The sequence below is a fragment of the Asterias amurensis genome, chromosome 3, assembly GCF_032118995.1.
Source record: "Asterias amurensis chromosome 3, ASM3211899v1".
Classification (NCBI taxonomy): Eukaryota; Metazoa; Echinodermata; class Asteroidea; order Forcipulatida; family Asteriidae; genus Asterias; species Asterias amurensis.
In genome coordinates, this window is record NC_092650.1 from 19,803,398 (window position 1) to 19,820,184 (window position 16,787).

At 39.3% G+C, this 16,787-nt stretch overlaps 1 protein-coding gene across 1 annotated transcript in view; it reads right to left on the reverse strand.

The window, feature by feature from the left end:
- The window catches only part of LOC139935144 (sphingomyelin phosphodiesterase 3-like), a 63,566-nt gene extending 47,204 nt beyond the window's left edge, over positions 1-16,362 (reverse strand). The window contains exon 1 of the mRNA XM_071929617.1: positions 15,022-16,362. Within this exon, the coding sequence (XP_071785718.1) occupies positions 15,022-16,362 (1,341 nt within the window). The remainder of the gene's footprint in view (positions 1-15,021) is intronic.
- Positions 16,363-16,787: the final 425 nt, after the last annotated feature.

Here is a 16,787-nt window from a genome sequence, read left to right on the forward strand (position 1 = left end):
AGGCACACAGAGCTATAAGCCACAAAGCCTGGCCGAAGTTCCTGCAAGTCTGTACACAGATCAATGAAAGGAAACACAAGATTGCAAAGTATCAACTTTTATTAATATGATGTGATCAAGCTAGGTGAGTCGTGTATTGGACATTTTAATAAATTTGGGCCTTGGTAACTGCCGTGATGCCTCTTGAAAATCCTCCCATTAGAAATTCGGTTTCATGCTTATTTTTGCTTGTAACAGAAAACGACGTTTCTTAAGCAGAAAATGTTTCTTAGCGGAAAACAGAAAACATTTCCAAGCAAATTTTATTAAGCAGCTATATGAAATTGGGCCTCAGTAACTGCCTTGATGCCTCTTGAAAATCCTCCCATTAGAAATTCGGTTTCATGCTTATTTTTGCTTGTAACAGAAAATGTTTCTTAAGCAGAAAATGTTTCTTAGCGGAAAACAGAAATATTTCCAAGCAAACTTTAAGCAGCTTTATGGAATTGGGCCTTAGTAACTGCCTTGATGCCTCTCGTAAATCCTCCCATTAGAAAGTTTAAACTTCCCTCCTAGCACTACCCTTTTATTATTGGATGAAAAAAAATACACCCTGCTCCCAAAAACGAAGAAAGTATCAGTCCAAAAAGGACCCTGCGGCCAAACGAGTCCAATTATTTGCGCGGGCCCACATCACATGAGCTAGATTCTGCAAATCATGAACATGGGATTGCGGAGGTTAAAAAGGTTAAGCGTGAACGACTTACTATACTTTCTCGGAATAAAGAAGAAAGGTTCGGACGTCATTCGTGACCTACACTTATCTGAAAAGAGCTCCACTGCGGCAGTGTATAAGACAGCATACGAAAATGTGCAGACAATTTGTCGACAGCGTATGATTGAGTTTCTATACCTTAATACTCATAATTCAATTGTATGCAATGCATAATATTTGTTCGTAGACGGTTAACCTATATACATTTATATTATTATTGGATGAATGAATGCATTTTATAGCTTCACGTATATGTGGACGTGCCTTGAATTTCACGTTCTTATTGAAGCTTGTCCTGGTTTTTTCTTCATTGTCCTTCTGAGTCCGAGTTTTCACACCATAAAGATATTCAATTTTTATAACGGTGCTTCTGGCAAAAAAAAAGAAAAAAAGAATAGGGATGGTTGCAACTACTCAAGCAGAAAAACATTTAATGGTTGGTATTTGTCTGCTGAGCAAATCTGAGGAAACCAGTTTGTAAAAACAGCACTAAAAACAGGCAATAATTATTTGACTGTTAAAACAAGTTTCTTTCTAAATTGAGTGCAAGAAGGGTTCACCTACATAAAGTTTATGCTTTGATATATGGTTTTTAAAGACAATGGACACTATTGGTAATTGTCTCACTTATTGTGTATCTCAACATATGCATAAAATAACAAACTTGTGAAAATTTGAGCTCAATTGGTCGTCGAAGTTTCGAGATAACTATGAAAGAAAAACACCCTTGTCACACTAAGTTGTGTACTTTCAGATGCTTGAGTTCGAGACCTCAAATTCTAAATATGAAGTCTCGAAATAGAATTCGTGGAAATTTACTTCTTTCTCGAAAACAACGTCACTTCAGAGGGAGCCGTTTCTCACAATGTTTTATACTATCAACCTCTCCCCATATTACTCGTTACCAATTAAGGTTTTACGCTAATAATTATTTTGAGAAATTACCAATAGTGTCCAGTGCCTTTAAAGCTTAAGAGTTTACATGGGGTTCTCCCTAGAATTTGTCTGAACTGAATTGAACTGTGTGGGCATTACTGATGGACCAAAATTTGGGAAGTTTTGTCAAATAACAATGAATTGGGACAAGGTCATCCTTATATCTTATTTAAAAAGGGGTGATATTTTGGGCAGCAAGTGAATGAACCAGTGATCGAATTTTTCTCTCAGAGAATGAGGAACACTGGAAGCTTTGACTGGATGTCTTGCCATGGCTTCCTGTTAACTATAACCCCATCCAAGCATTGTTGATGTTACCTTCTGGCATTCCTACGATTTCCTTCCTTTATTTTCACACCAAGCAGATCAATGCAATGGTGGGTCCTCTTTGAGAATGGGTATGGGAGAGGAGTAGGCAAATGGGGGGGGGGGGGGGGGGGGTGCAGCTTCCAGCTACAGAGAGATGGAATTGCCTCCATTAAAGTGGTAGCACCTTTTAAGGGAATTATTCGTTTGGTGATCATCTCATAAACCTGATGGCAATAGAAACTCTCGATAAGAAGCCCACAGAAGTTTTCGATTGTATAATGCACTTTAAGAAACACTTTCGAACAATTTGGTTAAGTAAAAATACATTTTATCAGTTTTAATGACCCCCAAATTTGAATCTTAGCAGATTTTTGTTACAGATTTTCTGTTAGCTATTTCTATATAAAAAGTTTTACTTTACAGCTTTATGGCATTTTGGTCATTGATACATAGGAAAGCATTTGTCATAATTACAACATGGCATGCACCAATATCTCATTTGTTCATTCAAGAGAGAATAAACCATTAGTTAAGACCTTATTTCAAAACTATCACATAAGCATTCAGATGCTATTATAAAATAAAGATGCTTCACATGCTTATCATTCCAAGATACGCCTGCTGGGCAATTTCCTCAGAAGAAATGAAAATGATTGAAGATATGCTAGACAGGCACGGGGGTGACGAATGGCAATGACTGCCCAACATTTTGTTTGCATTTTGCAGATTCAATGAATTGAGACATATAATGACAATTTTAAAGTAGCCAGTGGCAATGGTGAGTCTGGGTTTTCTGAAGTCTTCTTTTGAAGTTAATTAACGCCCATGAGATGAAAATTTTACTTAATATCGAACAAGAACATCCAATACGTTCCTTGATATCTTGAACATCCTTCGTTCCTTGATATCTTGGAGATTGAAATGAATGTAACGTTTCCTAAAATAACACGGCATCAAAAATCCCACTTCTGACACCATTTTTGTTTGAAATCCAAAGTGCATGATACATCAACTACGGAATCAGAAGTGTTACTATTCTTTTGCGTTGTTGTATCCGCAATGCAAAAGCAGTACCACCTTTCCTTTCAGCAATACAAAAAATAGTGTTTTATGTAGACCGGTGCACCTTTAACTTGGAGACACCACGTTTCTCGCAGGCTAGAGGGTACAGAAGCCGTGCCGACATAAAATCAATATCAGTACGATGGGATCAGAAGAAGAAGAAAAAGACATATTATAACGCAAGCGGTTTTTCCCCTCATTTCCATCTCTATTTTATCTTCACTCATTCTCTCTCTCTCTCTCTCTCTCCAAGATATTATCAAAATCTGGCAATGGGATGAAAAGTGCCTCAGGGTCACGCAGTCCATGCATGTTTATTTCAGTTGGGTAAAGAAAAGATTGAAAATTAATATCGCTGATACATTGTCTTGCTCCGGGCAACTGAGTTACTTTAGATATTTTGCCCCTGCCATGGAAGAAAGAGGGGAGGGGGGGGGGGTGTTAAGATAGAGAAAGGTATTAGTGAAAGACAGTGTGCTAACCTCAAATACCTTTGGTGATCCCTGGACAGAATACAGATTTATTGATTCTTTTTTAATAATTATAATAATAAGAAGATTAGGAATATAAATAAAAAAACTAGAATACATAATCTATTTTTGTCATTCTGCTGAGGAGTGCCTAATACATGTATAGCACTAACAAACAGTCTATCCAGAAGAGAGATACGGCATATAAGTTAGACTTTTATAGCTCTTATATTATTCGGAATGTACTCAAGTCAGGAGACTTGTTCTTTTTTAGAACGTAAAATATAAGATGTAATTGAGGGGGAAAAATTAACCTTGGGCCTTAAAAGACGACTCACAAATACAGAAATCCCATTCTAGGGATATAAAATAGGAATGAGAACGTATTATGGAAATGATTCTAGCAGCACCAATGGATGAATCCACTGGTGGGGGTGTTAAAGAGGTAATAACCGCAAGTTTAAACAAGAGCCTTTTTGACGACGACGCTCCCCAAGTCAGGTCAGGTTTCGGTCTCAAGAGATCTTTGTATCCAAGCAACCAGAAATGACATCAAACACCTAGAAATCACTATGGTATCCCCCCTCCATCTTTTTACCGGCAAGCAGGATGCATTTATGTGCCCGCAAAAAACCCTAGGAGTGGCCGGCCATATTCATTAATGGTAATATGGCACACGAAGCCGTCACGCTCCCAAAACCTTTCAAGAAATCGGACAGAATCAACGCGAAGAACTTAGAGTCAATAGACTAAAATGTCCCACATGGGAACTTGGCAAACAGTCGCATCCGAGGCACCTCACAAACACATCGATGGCGGAGGACAAGATAGCGACTTTCAGAACGGGAGAGGGTGAGAGGGGGGGGGGGGAACCGCAGCAACATCTCTTAAGAGGTCACTGCGAGGTTTCCTAAAGTTTATCTATTTCATTTCAATGCACACGCTGGACAAAACAAGCCGAGTACGCACCATTTGCTGCAAATCACATGAGATTTAAAACGCATGAAAAAAACTGCACATAAATCTGCTTCCTCTGGGTATACCAAGAAAGTAGAGGGCAATAGACTTATGACATTTAAGCGTCTGCTGCTATTTTGTGTTATTCTTATATGGTGAAGCTTTATCAAAGGTTTTATGTATTTATTATCGCTTATCACAATAGAAAAGAAAATGTTACGAATTATTATAATACTACACATTAAATATTGAAATATTCAACTAAATTATATTGACCAACAGTATCATCATGACTCAATCCGATACGATTTATGTAATTTTTAAATTACATAAATTTAATATAATTAGAGCCTTACATACTGTACCCGCTTGGTATTATCAAACTTCCTCATCACCAATGTGGAATACTATTTCGATGCAGTAGGCACTTCGAGTGTAGAGAATGGGCTAATGTTTGGGGACGCAAAAGGGGCTCTTTTGGACACACACAAAATGTGCTATATTTTGGACACAACGAGCTCAATTGGTGCAATATGGCATACATTTTGACACCATTATTGCCTACCTTTTTGACAAGATACTGGCTACCTTTTTTGCCACAATATGAGCCAACTTTGACACAATATGGGCTACCTTTTGACACAATATGGGCTACATGTACCTTTTGACACAATATGGGCTACATGTACCCTTTGACACAATATGGGCTACCTTTTGGACACATTATGAGCTACCTTTTGACACAATATGGGCTACCTTTTTGACACAATTTTATTATGGGCTACCTTTTTGACACAATATGGGCTACTTGTACCTTTTGACACAATATGAGCTAACTTTTGACACAATGGGCTACAATGTACATTGTACCTTTTGACACAATATGAGCTAGCTTTTGACACAATATGGGCTACATGTATCTTTTGACACAATATGGGCTACATGTACCTTTGACACAATATGGGCTACCTTTTAAACACAGTTTGGGCTACCTTTTGACACAATATGGGCTTCATGTACCCTTTGACACAATATGGGCTACATGTACCTTTGACACAGTATGGGCTACATGTACCTTTGACACAATATGGGCTACATGTTTCTTTTGACACAATATGGGCTACATGTATCTTTTGACACCATATATGGGCTACATGTACCTTTTGACACAATATGGGCTACATTTTGACACCATATGGGCTACATGTACCTTTTGACACGATATATGGGCTACATGTACCTTTTGACACAATATGGGCTACATTTTGACACCATATGGGCTACATGTATCTTTTGACACAATATATGGGCTCCATGTACCTTTTGACACAATATGGGCTACGTTTTGACACCATATGGGCTACATGTACCTTTTGACACAATATGGGCTACGTTTTGACACCATATGGGCTACACTGTATCTTTTGACACAATATATGGGCTACATGTACCTTTTGACACAATATGGGCTACGTTTTGACACCATATGGGCTACATGTACCTTTTGACACAACATGGATTACCTTTTGACACATTATGAGCTACCTTTTAGACACATAATGGACAATAATTTGGGAGCGATATGGGGTAATCTTGTAATCAATGTGGACTAGCTAGCTTTTGTTCACAATTTGGGGTACCTTTTAGAAACAGTATGGGCTACCTTTTGTACACAATATAAGCTACTGTTTAGACATGAAAAGAGTCACATTTGAACACAGTATGGCCATTTTCTTAAACACCATATCTTTCGGCTGCAAATGGTAAATTTGTTAAACCCATTATGTGCAGTATACCTTCTTGAATAATAGCTATTATTCTGAACTTCATGTTTTTTTTGCAGAAAATAGGGCCTGTTTTCTTATCACAATAAAGACATCTTCTAAAGCCAATCATTTTGCAGTACACTTTAACAGTTTTTTTAAGTGGTTACGATTAAGACAAATCAAGAATAAAACCTTAACAAAACGTCCGAAAAATATCTGTCTTATGTATAACTGCATCACGGATCAAGAGGGAAATGATTGATTTTGCACTAGAAAGTAAACATTTGTGGACTCAAATCCCACCAGGGCCCAATTTCATAAAGCCTGTAAGCACAAAAAAAACTTCCTAAGCATAAATGTAATACTTATCAGCTACAGGTTATCATTCAAAATTAAATCAAGTCAACAATGTTGTGACTGGTGCCCCACTCAATAGTTGCTTCGCAATAAAATTCATTAAGCAGTATTTTCTGCTTTTAATGGCTTCGTTGTATTGGATATACCCTCATTCATAACATTCATAAACCCAAATTCAGTTTCGCTATTCCTATTGGTCGAGAGCGCGTCACGTGGGGGTTGTTTAAACGGTTGCTAATGACCAGCTGGAGCTCTTATTCCCTTAATAGTCTACAGAGCTAACCATACGTCAACATGTGGCACAAGCATAACCAAATAAATGTAGTCGTCTTTTCAAGGCGAATGTTGTATGTCATCCCTGACACAGCTACAAGTCAATAACATGTTATTCTATCGTATGTCGGCCGACTCTTTCATGCAGGAAGCTGGCTAATGGCGTGGGGACATCTGCGGTATAGAATACAGGGTGTCAACATTCAGCGTTTGCCAAACACCTTCCTGAGGAGCGGAGTGCCGGCCTGCCTCAATGAAACCAACACTGCGCTTTAGTGAGGGCGAAGCTCTCCCATCCACGAAATTACTCACAAATACTGATTGATTGCGATACAAAGATGGATGGCCTGGATTTGAGCTATGGTTTTGTGTTATTGTGATGTCGCTGTCAAAATTTGCAAAACGGAGGAAATGTGGGACATGTTTAAAAATTTGTGATTTCTATGTAAAAGAGTATGGTGTGTTTGTTGTGTAGCATATTGCAAAGATTGGATGAAGTCTTATATTATTTGAGTGAGTTAAATTAATACCTCTTTCTCAAAAACTACGTCACTTCAGAGGGAGCCGTTTCTCACAATGTTTTATCCTATCAACAGGTCTCCATTGCTCGCTACCAAGTAATTTTATTGCGAGGTATTACCAATAGTTTTATCCGTGCCTTTAAAGGTCAAAGGCCACCCTAAGTAGACCAACCCAAGAGCTTCTTAGTCTACCAAGGGTTGTCTAAGAAAAAAAAACGAAAGGGAAAGCAAGACAATTCCTCTGGATGTAACATGAAACGTCAAAGCAACCACAGACAACCTGTTGAAGATGTTCATCGAGTCTCCCGAGACCCCACTGCCCCGAGGAGGTCAAATGAAGATTTGACGGTGGCTCCAGGAAGCTCAGCGTCTTACAAACTACAAGTGGGCTGGAGTTGTTCAATCTTCATCACTTACTCCATAATCAAACAAGGATAATGAATACAGCCGATCAACTAAAGACTGTCTGGAAGCGCAAATGTAGGTTTTAATGGCACGTGCTGTTTTTAGTCGCCTGCTGAAATTAGATGGTTCACGTGTCTTGCTCAAGGGTAAAAACATGTAGTTTGCCAGGAATATGAATAACTTCGTATTAAGTGTTAAACACTTTATTTGAAGACGGTGAGTTTATCATTTTCTGAAGATCTTTTCTTCATATACAAATCTTTTAACAAATACTTGTAGAAAATGTTTCAGAGATATGACATCAGTAAATGTGACACAGAACTCATCGACAAAGGGTGCACTTGGGCTGTGGTCTGTATTTAGTGTGTTGTGGCCGAATGGATAAAATAATATAAGAGCACGGAATATAAGACTGGTGGTGATTGCAGGGGAGGGGGGTTGAGGAGGCAGAAATGTCCTTTAAGGCCAAACACTGTCAAACACTTCGTCAACAAGATTTGCTTTTCTGGTTCTGTCAGTATCTGGTCCAGTAATTACGCTACAAGTCCTGAACAGTTTTATGGACCCTCCCCTTCCCAATTAGAGTCCTGTTTCATGGTTTAAAAATAAGTCAGAAATGTTGGCCTATTGTGAAGGAAAAATACTATTCAATATTCCCCGACCCTTAATTAGCTCCAGCAGGGGAGAGCTGAGGATAGCTCCATGGGAGAGCTCGTTACTGCCAAATCATAAGCATCATTGTGACAGTGGTCAGTAACTGGAAAGATACCATTCTATGTATTGTCATGGTTGGTTGTTTCTCATGATTAGGGCGCCATAACATAAAACCTGTGACTTTCAGAGAGATCATGTAGAACGTAAAACGTCCATGTAATGTGTGTTGTTAATTAATGCACATTGTCAAGGTTGCACTTGGGCTGTGGTCTGTGTTTAGTGTGTTGTGGCCGAGTGGTTAAAATAATGTAAGAGCACGGGACTCAAGCTTTGCTGTTTCTGAACAAACGAAAACATGTGGATTGCTCACACAACCCAAACCCAACCTTACAAATTTGGGCTACTTGTTTTATCAATATCTATTCTAAATAATTCCTCGGTGGGGCCCAAGTTGAAAAAATAAAAAACATTGTGGGGTCCATTGTTCCGTTGTGCGAAAGACCCCACAAGGGTCCTTCAGTGACCCATATATGCTTGTTAGTGGTGTTAACCAAGAACACCCCTTTGTTGGTGGCCTTTTTTCGCCACATCCCATTGGTTTTTACACAAAAGCAAAGTGATGACTATCTGCAAAGATCCCTTTTGTCAAATGGAAGCAATGGGAATACATTCATTTCGTAATCACTCTTAAAATCAACGACAATAGAAACATTTGGTTAGAAGACTACAGAAGCTTTTGATTTAAAGCGTTTTGATAAACAATTAATGTGGTTATGTAAAAATATATTTTTATGCCCCCAAAATTTGAATCTGAAGCGCGTTACTGTCCTAATGTTTGTCAGATTGTAAATTCCAATTAGTGGGAATTATTTTTCCTTTAGGGACATTTTTTTGCAATAGCTCAAAATAATGATTGTAATACAATTGAACCGTAAAAAAAAAACCCAGAAGTATAATTTGCCTTTTAAAGACCGGCTTCAATGCATAGACATGCACATAACCCACACTTTTTGTAAATGTGCCAACATCATCACTTCAACCTGTTAATGTCAAAGTCCTTTGTGCAGTCTCCAAAGGCACGGCTGCGATTGAATTATTGAACAAGGAGTTTATCACTGTCTGCTATCCAGAGTGTATAAATCAAACCACAAGATGGAAAACAAATATAGACACTATTGATGTTCAGTTACGATGGAGAGAGGCTTTTAGTGACAATGAAAACTATTGGTTAAAAGCCGACAGCAGTTTTCAATAATATAAAGCATTTGGAGAAAATTTCACTGAGAGTAATCGGGTTATGTAAAAATTGTAATAGTTTTATAAATTTTTTGGCCAAAAATTTTAATTTGAGATTGTGTATTCCATATTGACTTTTTATTGGGTGCTCTTTTGATCTGGGTTTAATTACAACATAGCTGTTTAAGAGATGTTAAATTCACATAGCGGATAAAGAATATTCATTTTTGTTTTTACCCATATACACCGGTGTGTGTAAGCACTCAGCACTGTATACTCAGTACTTTCCCGAGTTATCTACTTTTAAAATATCTTTCTAATCATATGCATTTTATAACAAATGAATACAAACGCTTTTCAAAGACCAACTCGACCGATCCAAGGCAACGTGTTCCTTTAATGATCTATTACTGACTCAAAGTCTTAAGGGTAGAATACAATGAGTGCTGATAATGGAGGAGAAAAATAAAGCTAACGTCCACCTTGTTCAAATTGTCCTGAGGATTAGCTCCATCTGGAATTATTGTTATATACAGGAAAACTGGCGCCATAACTTCATTAAAAAAAGTGTTATTTGCCACAGTACTCAAAATAATAGTTCAGAATTAATTCTTTGCGCATGTTCTGAATTTTAAGGGCATTATACATTTGGTAGTCACTCCTAGAATTAATGACAACACAAATTTATGTATATCACTGGCGATTAAAACATCTAAGGGTTCCTCAAACAATAGGTAATCTTTGCCTTTTAATGATAAAAGGATTTATTAGCCAATTCAAACGTAATGATCATATTCGTCGATAATGGTTCACACTAGATTCTTCGCATATTATGTTCTGCATTTAAGGCTCCACCCACTTCTATAAATCTATTGCTTTCGAGGCCAACATGAGAATGATTTCAACTCCCAAACACTTGGGATCCATTTTCCTGATGATAAAAAAACCTGCAAGTATCAGGGGCACTTACAAAAGCAATATTTGTAACGAGCAATTTATATAGGCAAATCGACAAAGAAACTCCACACTTAAAAGTGCAGTCTTGACATGAAAATTGCAGATGTCCTTCATACCAATTACTTTTTTGTTTGGGGGAAAAAACACTCCACCAGTTCATTAAGGGACTATAACATAATAATTTATTAATATTCTCACGTTTCATTGAGCCCATCCAAAGATGAAATTTTGTGGTTTTGTTTAACGAAAGCAAGACAAACAGTTTATGTTTTAAAATACAAGAATGTTGTGCACATTTTAACCTATGCATACTTTATTTGTTGCTATAAAGATGTAGTTTATGACTAGGAGCCACCTTTGAATGCCATTTCCTTGACAGAATCTCAAACAGAAACCTTCATCTGTGCTGGTAACGAAATTACAACTGGTAACCTTAGGCCGTATCCAAATTGGAGGCTACATGTACGGCTATGGCAATTGCTTAGGGTGTGGCTATTAGGGATGTACCCCGCCTACCTCAATACATAATGACTCGGTGATCCAGCCGAAGCCAGAGCCGTTCTCAGCCAATTCGAACATGACCTCAGATTGAAACTCATCAATTTTCCCTGATGCTTACAAATCCATTTATGAGCCCTGCTCACCATGGAATCAGCATTTGCGGCGCCCTAAAAAGAAAGTAGATCTTGAGGCCGTAATGGCAGACTAGTCGGCAGAGACATGAAATTGGGAATACGGGGACCATATTCAAAAATCATAGCGCTTCAAAGTATATCAGGCATGATATTTTGTCCTTGGAAATTAGTACAGTATACAGAATCATTTTTTTTGTTAGTACAAGGGCTGTCCTACATAACACACATGGTGTATATAAGCAATGTTTATAGCATGATTTGGACAAAAAATCAGTGTGCATGATTTTTCACTATTTCCTGCTGACTCACACACCGGACGCAGCCCACGTTTTTAAAAGTTTGTTGTTTCATATGGTTTCCACTCAAAACATGAAAACTGGCCGCGACAACAAATACTCTTTAATAGCTGTCATGACGTATTTTTCATTTCTTACGCATTTTATGAGTAATCATATTCCACAGTCTGTTTCTCCTTTCCCCTTTCTCCCTTTTCCCATGCAAGATGGGAGAAATCCTAAGAGTATTACATAACGGCTTGTCACATAATGGAGTCACGCAAAAACCCATTTCTAAATTACATCCCTAAGTAATTATATTTTAGTGAGGATAGTTTCCACCGGAAACATCCTGAGTAGAAACACTGATTTTAAAAATGAAATCCTTTGAAAGAGCATATAGAGAAACAAAGTGTGAATTTATATACTACAATTTCTAAGGGGAAAACAATTTTCGCTTCTGTAGTAAGAGGCTTGTTTCGACACGAAAAATCCTGTCTATGTATAGAAACACTGTTTAATTTCTACCAGACGTAAACACACTCCATTATATATATATATTTAAACCAACTAACTCCTATGATTATCAAGTAATGAGAATTGCTTGGACATGAACAATCCCGTCAAATAGAAACACTGATTACTTTCTATCAAAGAGCTTTTATCAAACAACCACAATTTGCGTGTAAATTTACTCCATTATTTAAAAAAACAAACAAAAAACAACAATTCACTTCTTGCAAGTGTAATTTGCGGTCAAATATTAAGTATTACAGTACCGGTAATGATGATATCAAAATTATTTCAAAGAGCTTATAGACAAATTACGTGTAATTTTACTCCATAATTAAAAACAAAGGGAAAAAGGACAAAAAAGGCAAATCACTTCTTGCAAGTGTATTTTTTTAACTTGCGGTCGAGTAATTAACATAAGTAATGATGTTATTTTAGGTTCTTGTATATGCATGCAGACAGACAGTGTCATCCACCCACGGCCAGCGTTGTACCTAAATTGAGTTCTACCATACTGTTGGTTAATCGAGTGTCATTTCGGTAATACGACACTATTACACTGTAGTCAATGTGTGAAAACGTCATTTTACCTCGGCTATTACGCATCCCAACATCCATGGGAGATCGCGGCCAACCTTTTGCGCGATAACGAGTGCCGCATTTTCACCCCTGGCGACATAAAACATTCACACAACGTGCCTGTAATGATCATGGGCAAAAGTATCATTATAAAAAAAAGGGGGACACACCTGACTAATTTGCTTTTGGCTCACGAATCCCTGAGGTTGACACGGGATACCACACACAATCATAACCCAAGCTGAATGTTTATGCGATACACCACTTTAACGAGCGCTCTCTGCCTATTTTCAGGCCAGGGTACAGAATCTTTCATTTAAAGACACTGGACACCATTGGTAATTGACATGTCTTCTCACTTGCTGTATCTCAACATATTATGCATGAACCAACAAATCTGTGAACATTTGATCTCAATTATGCTTGATTTCGAGACCTCAAATTCTAAACTTGATGTCTCGAAATCAAACTCATGGTAAACTACTTCTTTCTCGGAAACTACGTGACCTCAGAGGGAGCTGTTTCTCACAATGTTTTATATACTATCAACCTCTCCCCATCATTAATCGTGACCAAGTAAGGTTTTATGCTTATAATTATTTTGCATTTAAAGTCTACTTTCTCCTGAAGATGAGCAGAGTGTACTGCTTGACGATGAGACCACACCGGCTCTTTCCAGAGCCAAAACTCACACAAAAAAGGTTAACACATGGTTGTAACCGCAAGTGTACTATTTATTTTTATAACACCCCTTGCAAGTATTCTGCCTGCTCATTGGTTTAGAGCGCGTCACATGACATGTCTTAGTTTTGCTAGACGACGGCCGTGTGATAGTGCGTCGGTTTGCCATGCGCTAGTCCGAAGACTAGCACACGGCGCCGTGCGCTAGTCCGACAGACTAGCACACGGCGTGCAGTACCCAGACGTCCGTTGCGTGTACGAGGATGATAAATTAATAGTCTGTAACCATTTCGGATTGCACGACACTACATGCAACACAGTAAGTAAAATTGTTTGCAATCTGTATTCGCGTCGTCCGTGGATTGTAGCATTCAGGTCTGTAACTTAATAATAATAGAGTATTTAGAAATGTTTGGGGTGTTATAAAACAAATATTGACTGCTTTTACTCGTGCAATGGTTAAAAACTATGACTCCCTCGGTGATCCCCGGAGCGTTCTATTTTCCCTCGGCTTCGCCTCGGGAAAATAGAACGCTCCGGGGATCACCTCGGGAGTCATAGTTTTAACCATAGCACTCGAAGCAGTCAATATTTGTATAATAGTTTATTTCTACCGTTACCCTTTTTAAAGTTATTTATAAATTGATTCATGGTGCTTTTAATGAGGAGATATTTTGAGATCCTATGATTTTATTTTCACGAATAATGAGGGTAATTCTGGCTTAAAGAGAGGGTAAACCTTTGGTAATTAGCAGGTATTTTTTAAAAACTATGGCATGAACATAAATGGTTTCTTTTCCACTCTTGTAATGAACACAACCCCTGTCACCTTTAGTAACAATTTAATGATATAAAAACTTATGTTTCTGCATGAAACTGTGTCTCAGATTGTGTATTCCAATAACAGGTTATTCTTTCTGCAGGGACATATGACTCCATATTTTTTGGTAACTATCACAAAAAACACTTCCGCTATTTTAAATGAAATTTTCACGTTTTGTTTTTGTAAAATAAAGACGGTGGACACTATCGGTCCCACTTGGTGTTTCTCAACTTTTTTTATGCACAAAATAACAAACTTGTGGAAATTTTAGCTCAATCGGTCGTCGAAGTTGCGAGATAATAATGAAAGAAAAAACACCCTTGTCACACGAAGTTGTGTGCTTTCAGATGCTTGATTTCGAGACCTCAAATTCTAAACATGAAGCCTCGAAATCAAATTCGCGGAAAATTACTTCTTTCTTGAAAACTACGTCACTTCAGAGGGAGCCGTTGCTCACAATGTTTTATACTATCGATGTCTCCCCATTGCTCGTCAACAAGTAAGGTTTTATGATTATAGTTATTTTGAGTAATTACCAATAGTGTCCACTGTCTTTAAAAGAATCAACGTGGTGTATTTTCCCTTTAAGGTCATCACTATAGCCCTATCACTATTTGCGACGCTGATTTGCGACGCTGTTAATCAGCAGGTATTTTTAGATTCTATTTTTAGATTCTTATGTATGAATGGTTTCCGTTTCACTCATAATGAAGATAATTCCTGTGGCCTTAGAGAAAAACACTAACAAAGATGTTGACAAAATAGTTGGACAACACTTGGGCTAGATAGTGCGATACAATGTTTCTGTCGGGGGGGGGGGTCGTGTAAAAAGGGTTTAGTAGAAGGAAGTGAGCCTACCTTGACCATCAGGAGACCTTTAGAGACGGCTCTGTCCTCGTTCTTACTCTCCTTGAAACACTCAAAAGACACGTCCAAAATGGGGTAACGGCTCGCGAAGAGTAAACCGCTATTCAAAAAATGTCTGTTAATCCTCCACGAGTTCACGCCAACATCGTACAGAATGTGACTGAACCACAAATGAAGGATTTTTATGAGTTTCTTGGCGGCTCTCCGTTCGAAAACCTCTTGGAAGCAGATGAAGTCCAAGCCGGCGGGGAAATTAATATTAACGGCATGTTCTGTTGGTGAGGGGACATCCCCGATGTTCCCCTCTCCGTGAAGTTTCTGCCGTTGAGTCGACGGGTTCCCACTGGGGAGAGTGGTGGGCTTGGGGTCGCCGCCAGTCAACGGACAAGTTACTTTGTTGAACTCAATTTGCACGCTGGTGTCTATGTTCGGACTCGAGACTGACGCGAGGGATTCCGCTGGGCTTGGGATGTCCTTTGGCACAATATCAGGCACAGAGGTAACGCTAGCATGCTGTTCATACCTATCCTCGAGTTCTACTTCTCGGAGGTCCCTGAGCGCGTCCCCGTTCAGAGGAGTCTCTGGGGTGACAGGGGTGTCACCGTTGCATTGACTTTGCTCCTGGTAATCATCAGACTCCCTTATCTTATCAATACCCTGCGTAAAAAATGATGTCTCCTCCGGTCGGATGTTCGTGTACGTCACACAGGACACATCTTCCTCAGTCACGTCCAGGTTGCTCTCATTCAAGTTGAAAAGACTCATCGGGTTCGTGGACGCCGGTGGGTTAATGCTATGAGTCTTGAGCTCACTATCCGACGGCGACTGGACAAAAATCCTCGGGCTCGGCCTGACCTGAGAGTTGATAATCCTACGGCCGAGGTTGACCGATCGCGTCTGTACATTGCGCAGATTGTTCAATCGCGCCATGCCCTCCGGCATGAGACAGGTATCGATCACGGCGATTTTGAAGAAATGTTTTGAGGAGAGGTCCACCCATATACACTCGTTGACGTTGACGCGGCTGGGCGTGTCCGAGAAGGAGTACATGTACGGGGTGCGCTTGCCGGAGAGACACATCCGCGTGATGAAACCAAATAAGGCAAACGGTGAGAAGACGATGATGAGTGCCAGACACACGGGCAACGAGAATATGAGAATAACGCAACGCTCGTAGCACGGCGCTTCCTCCTCGTTCCTAGACTCATCCGTGGTCCGTACGACCATGGACACAAGCTGGTTCACGCACCAAATCCACGGTAACATGAAACCGTATGCCACCGAGTACATCCTTGCCTTGTGTTTGCTTCTGAATGCTGTCTTGTGCAACATGATGACAAGCTTGCTCGCCTGCCGAGGACGCTCTAAAAGTTTTACTCCACAGACTACCTGAGATGCATCAGACCATCAACACACCTTGATTCCAACAGATAAATTTCACCACAAGAATTCCATGCGGCAGTGGCATCCATCTCAAATTTCTCTCTGATATATTTCCAAAAGCATGTGTGTCCCTGCTCCAACCACTCAACAACCGCTAGTGATGCAATTGTAGCAACTGTCACCGTGAAACATCTCAAACAGAATGCACACGCACCAGCAGGTTCATCCAAAAAGCTGCACACACTGTCCACACACACCCCGGTTGGAAGTGCTAGGCAAACAGTTCAATCACAATCCATCCTACGGAGAAAGAAAACGGAGTGGGTAGGGGGGGGGGGGGCAGCTAAGCAATCCAGCGTGATTCCCAACCTCTC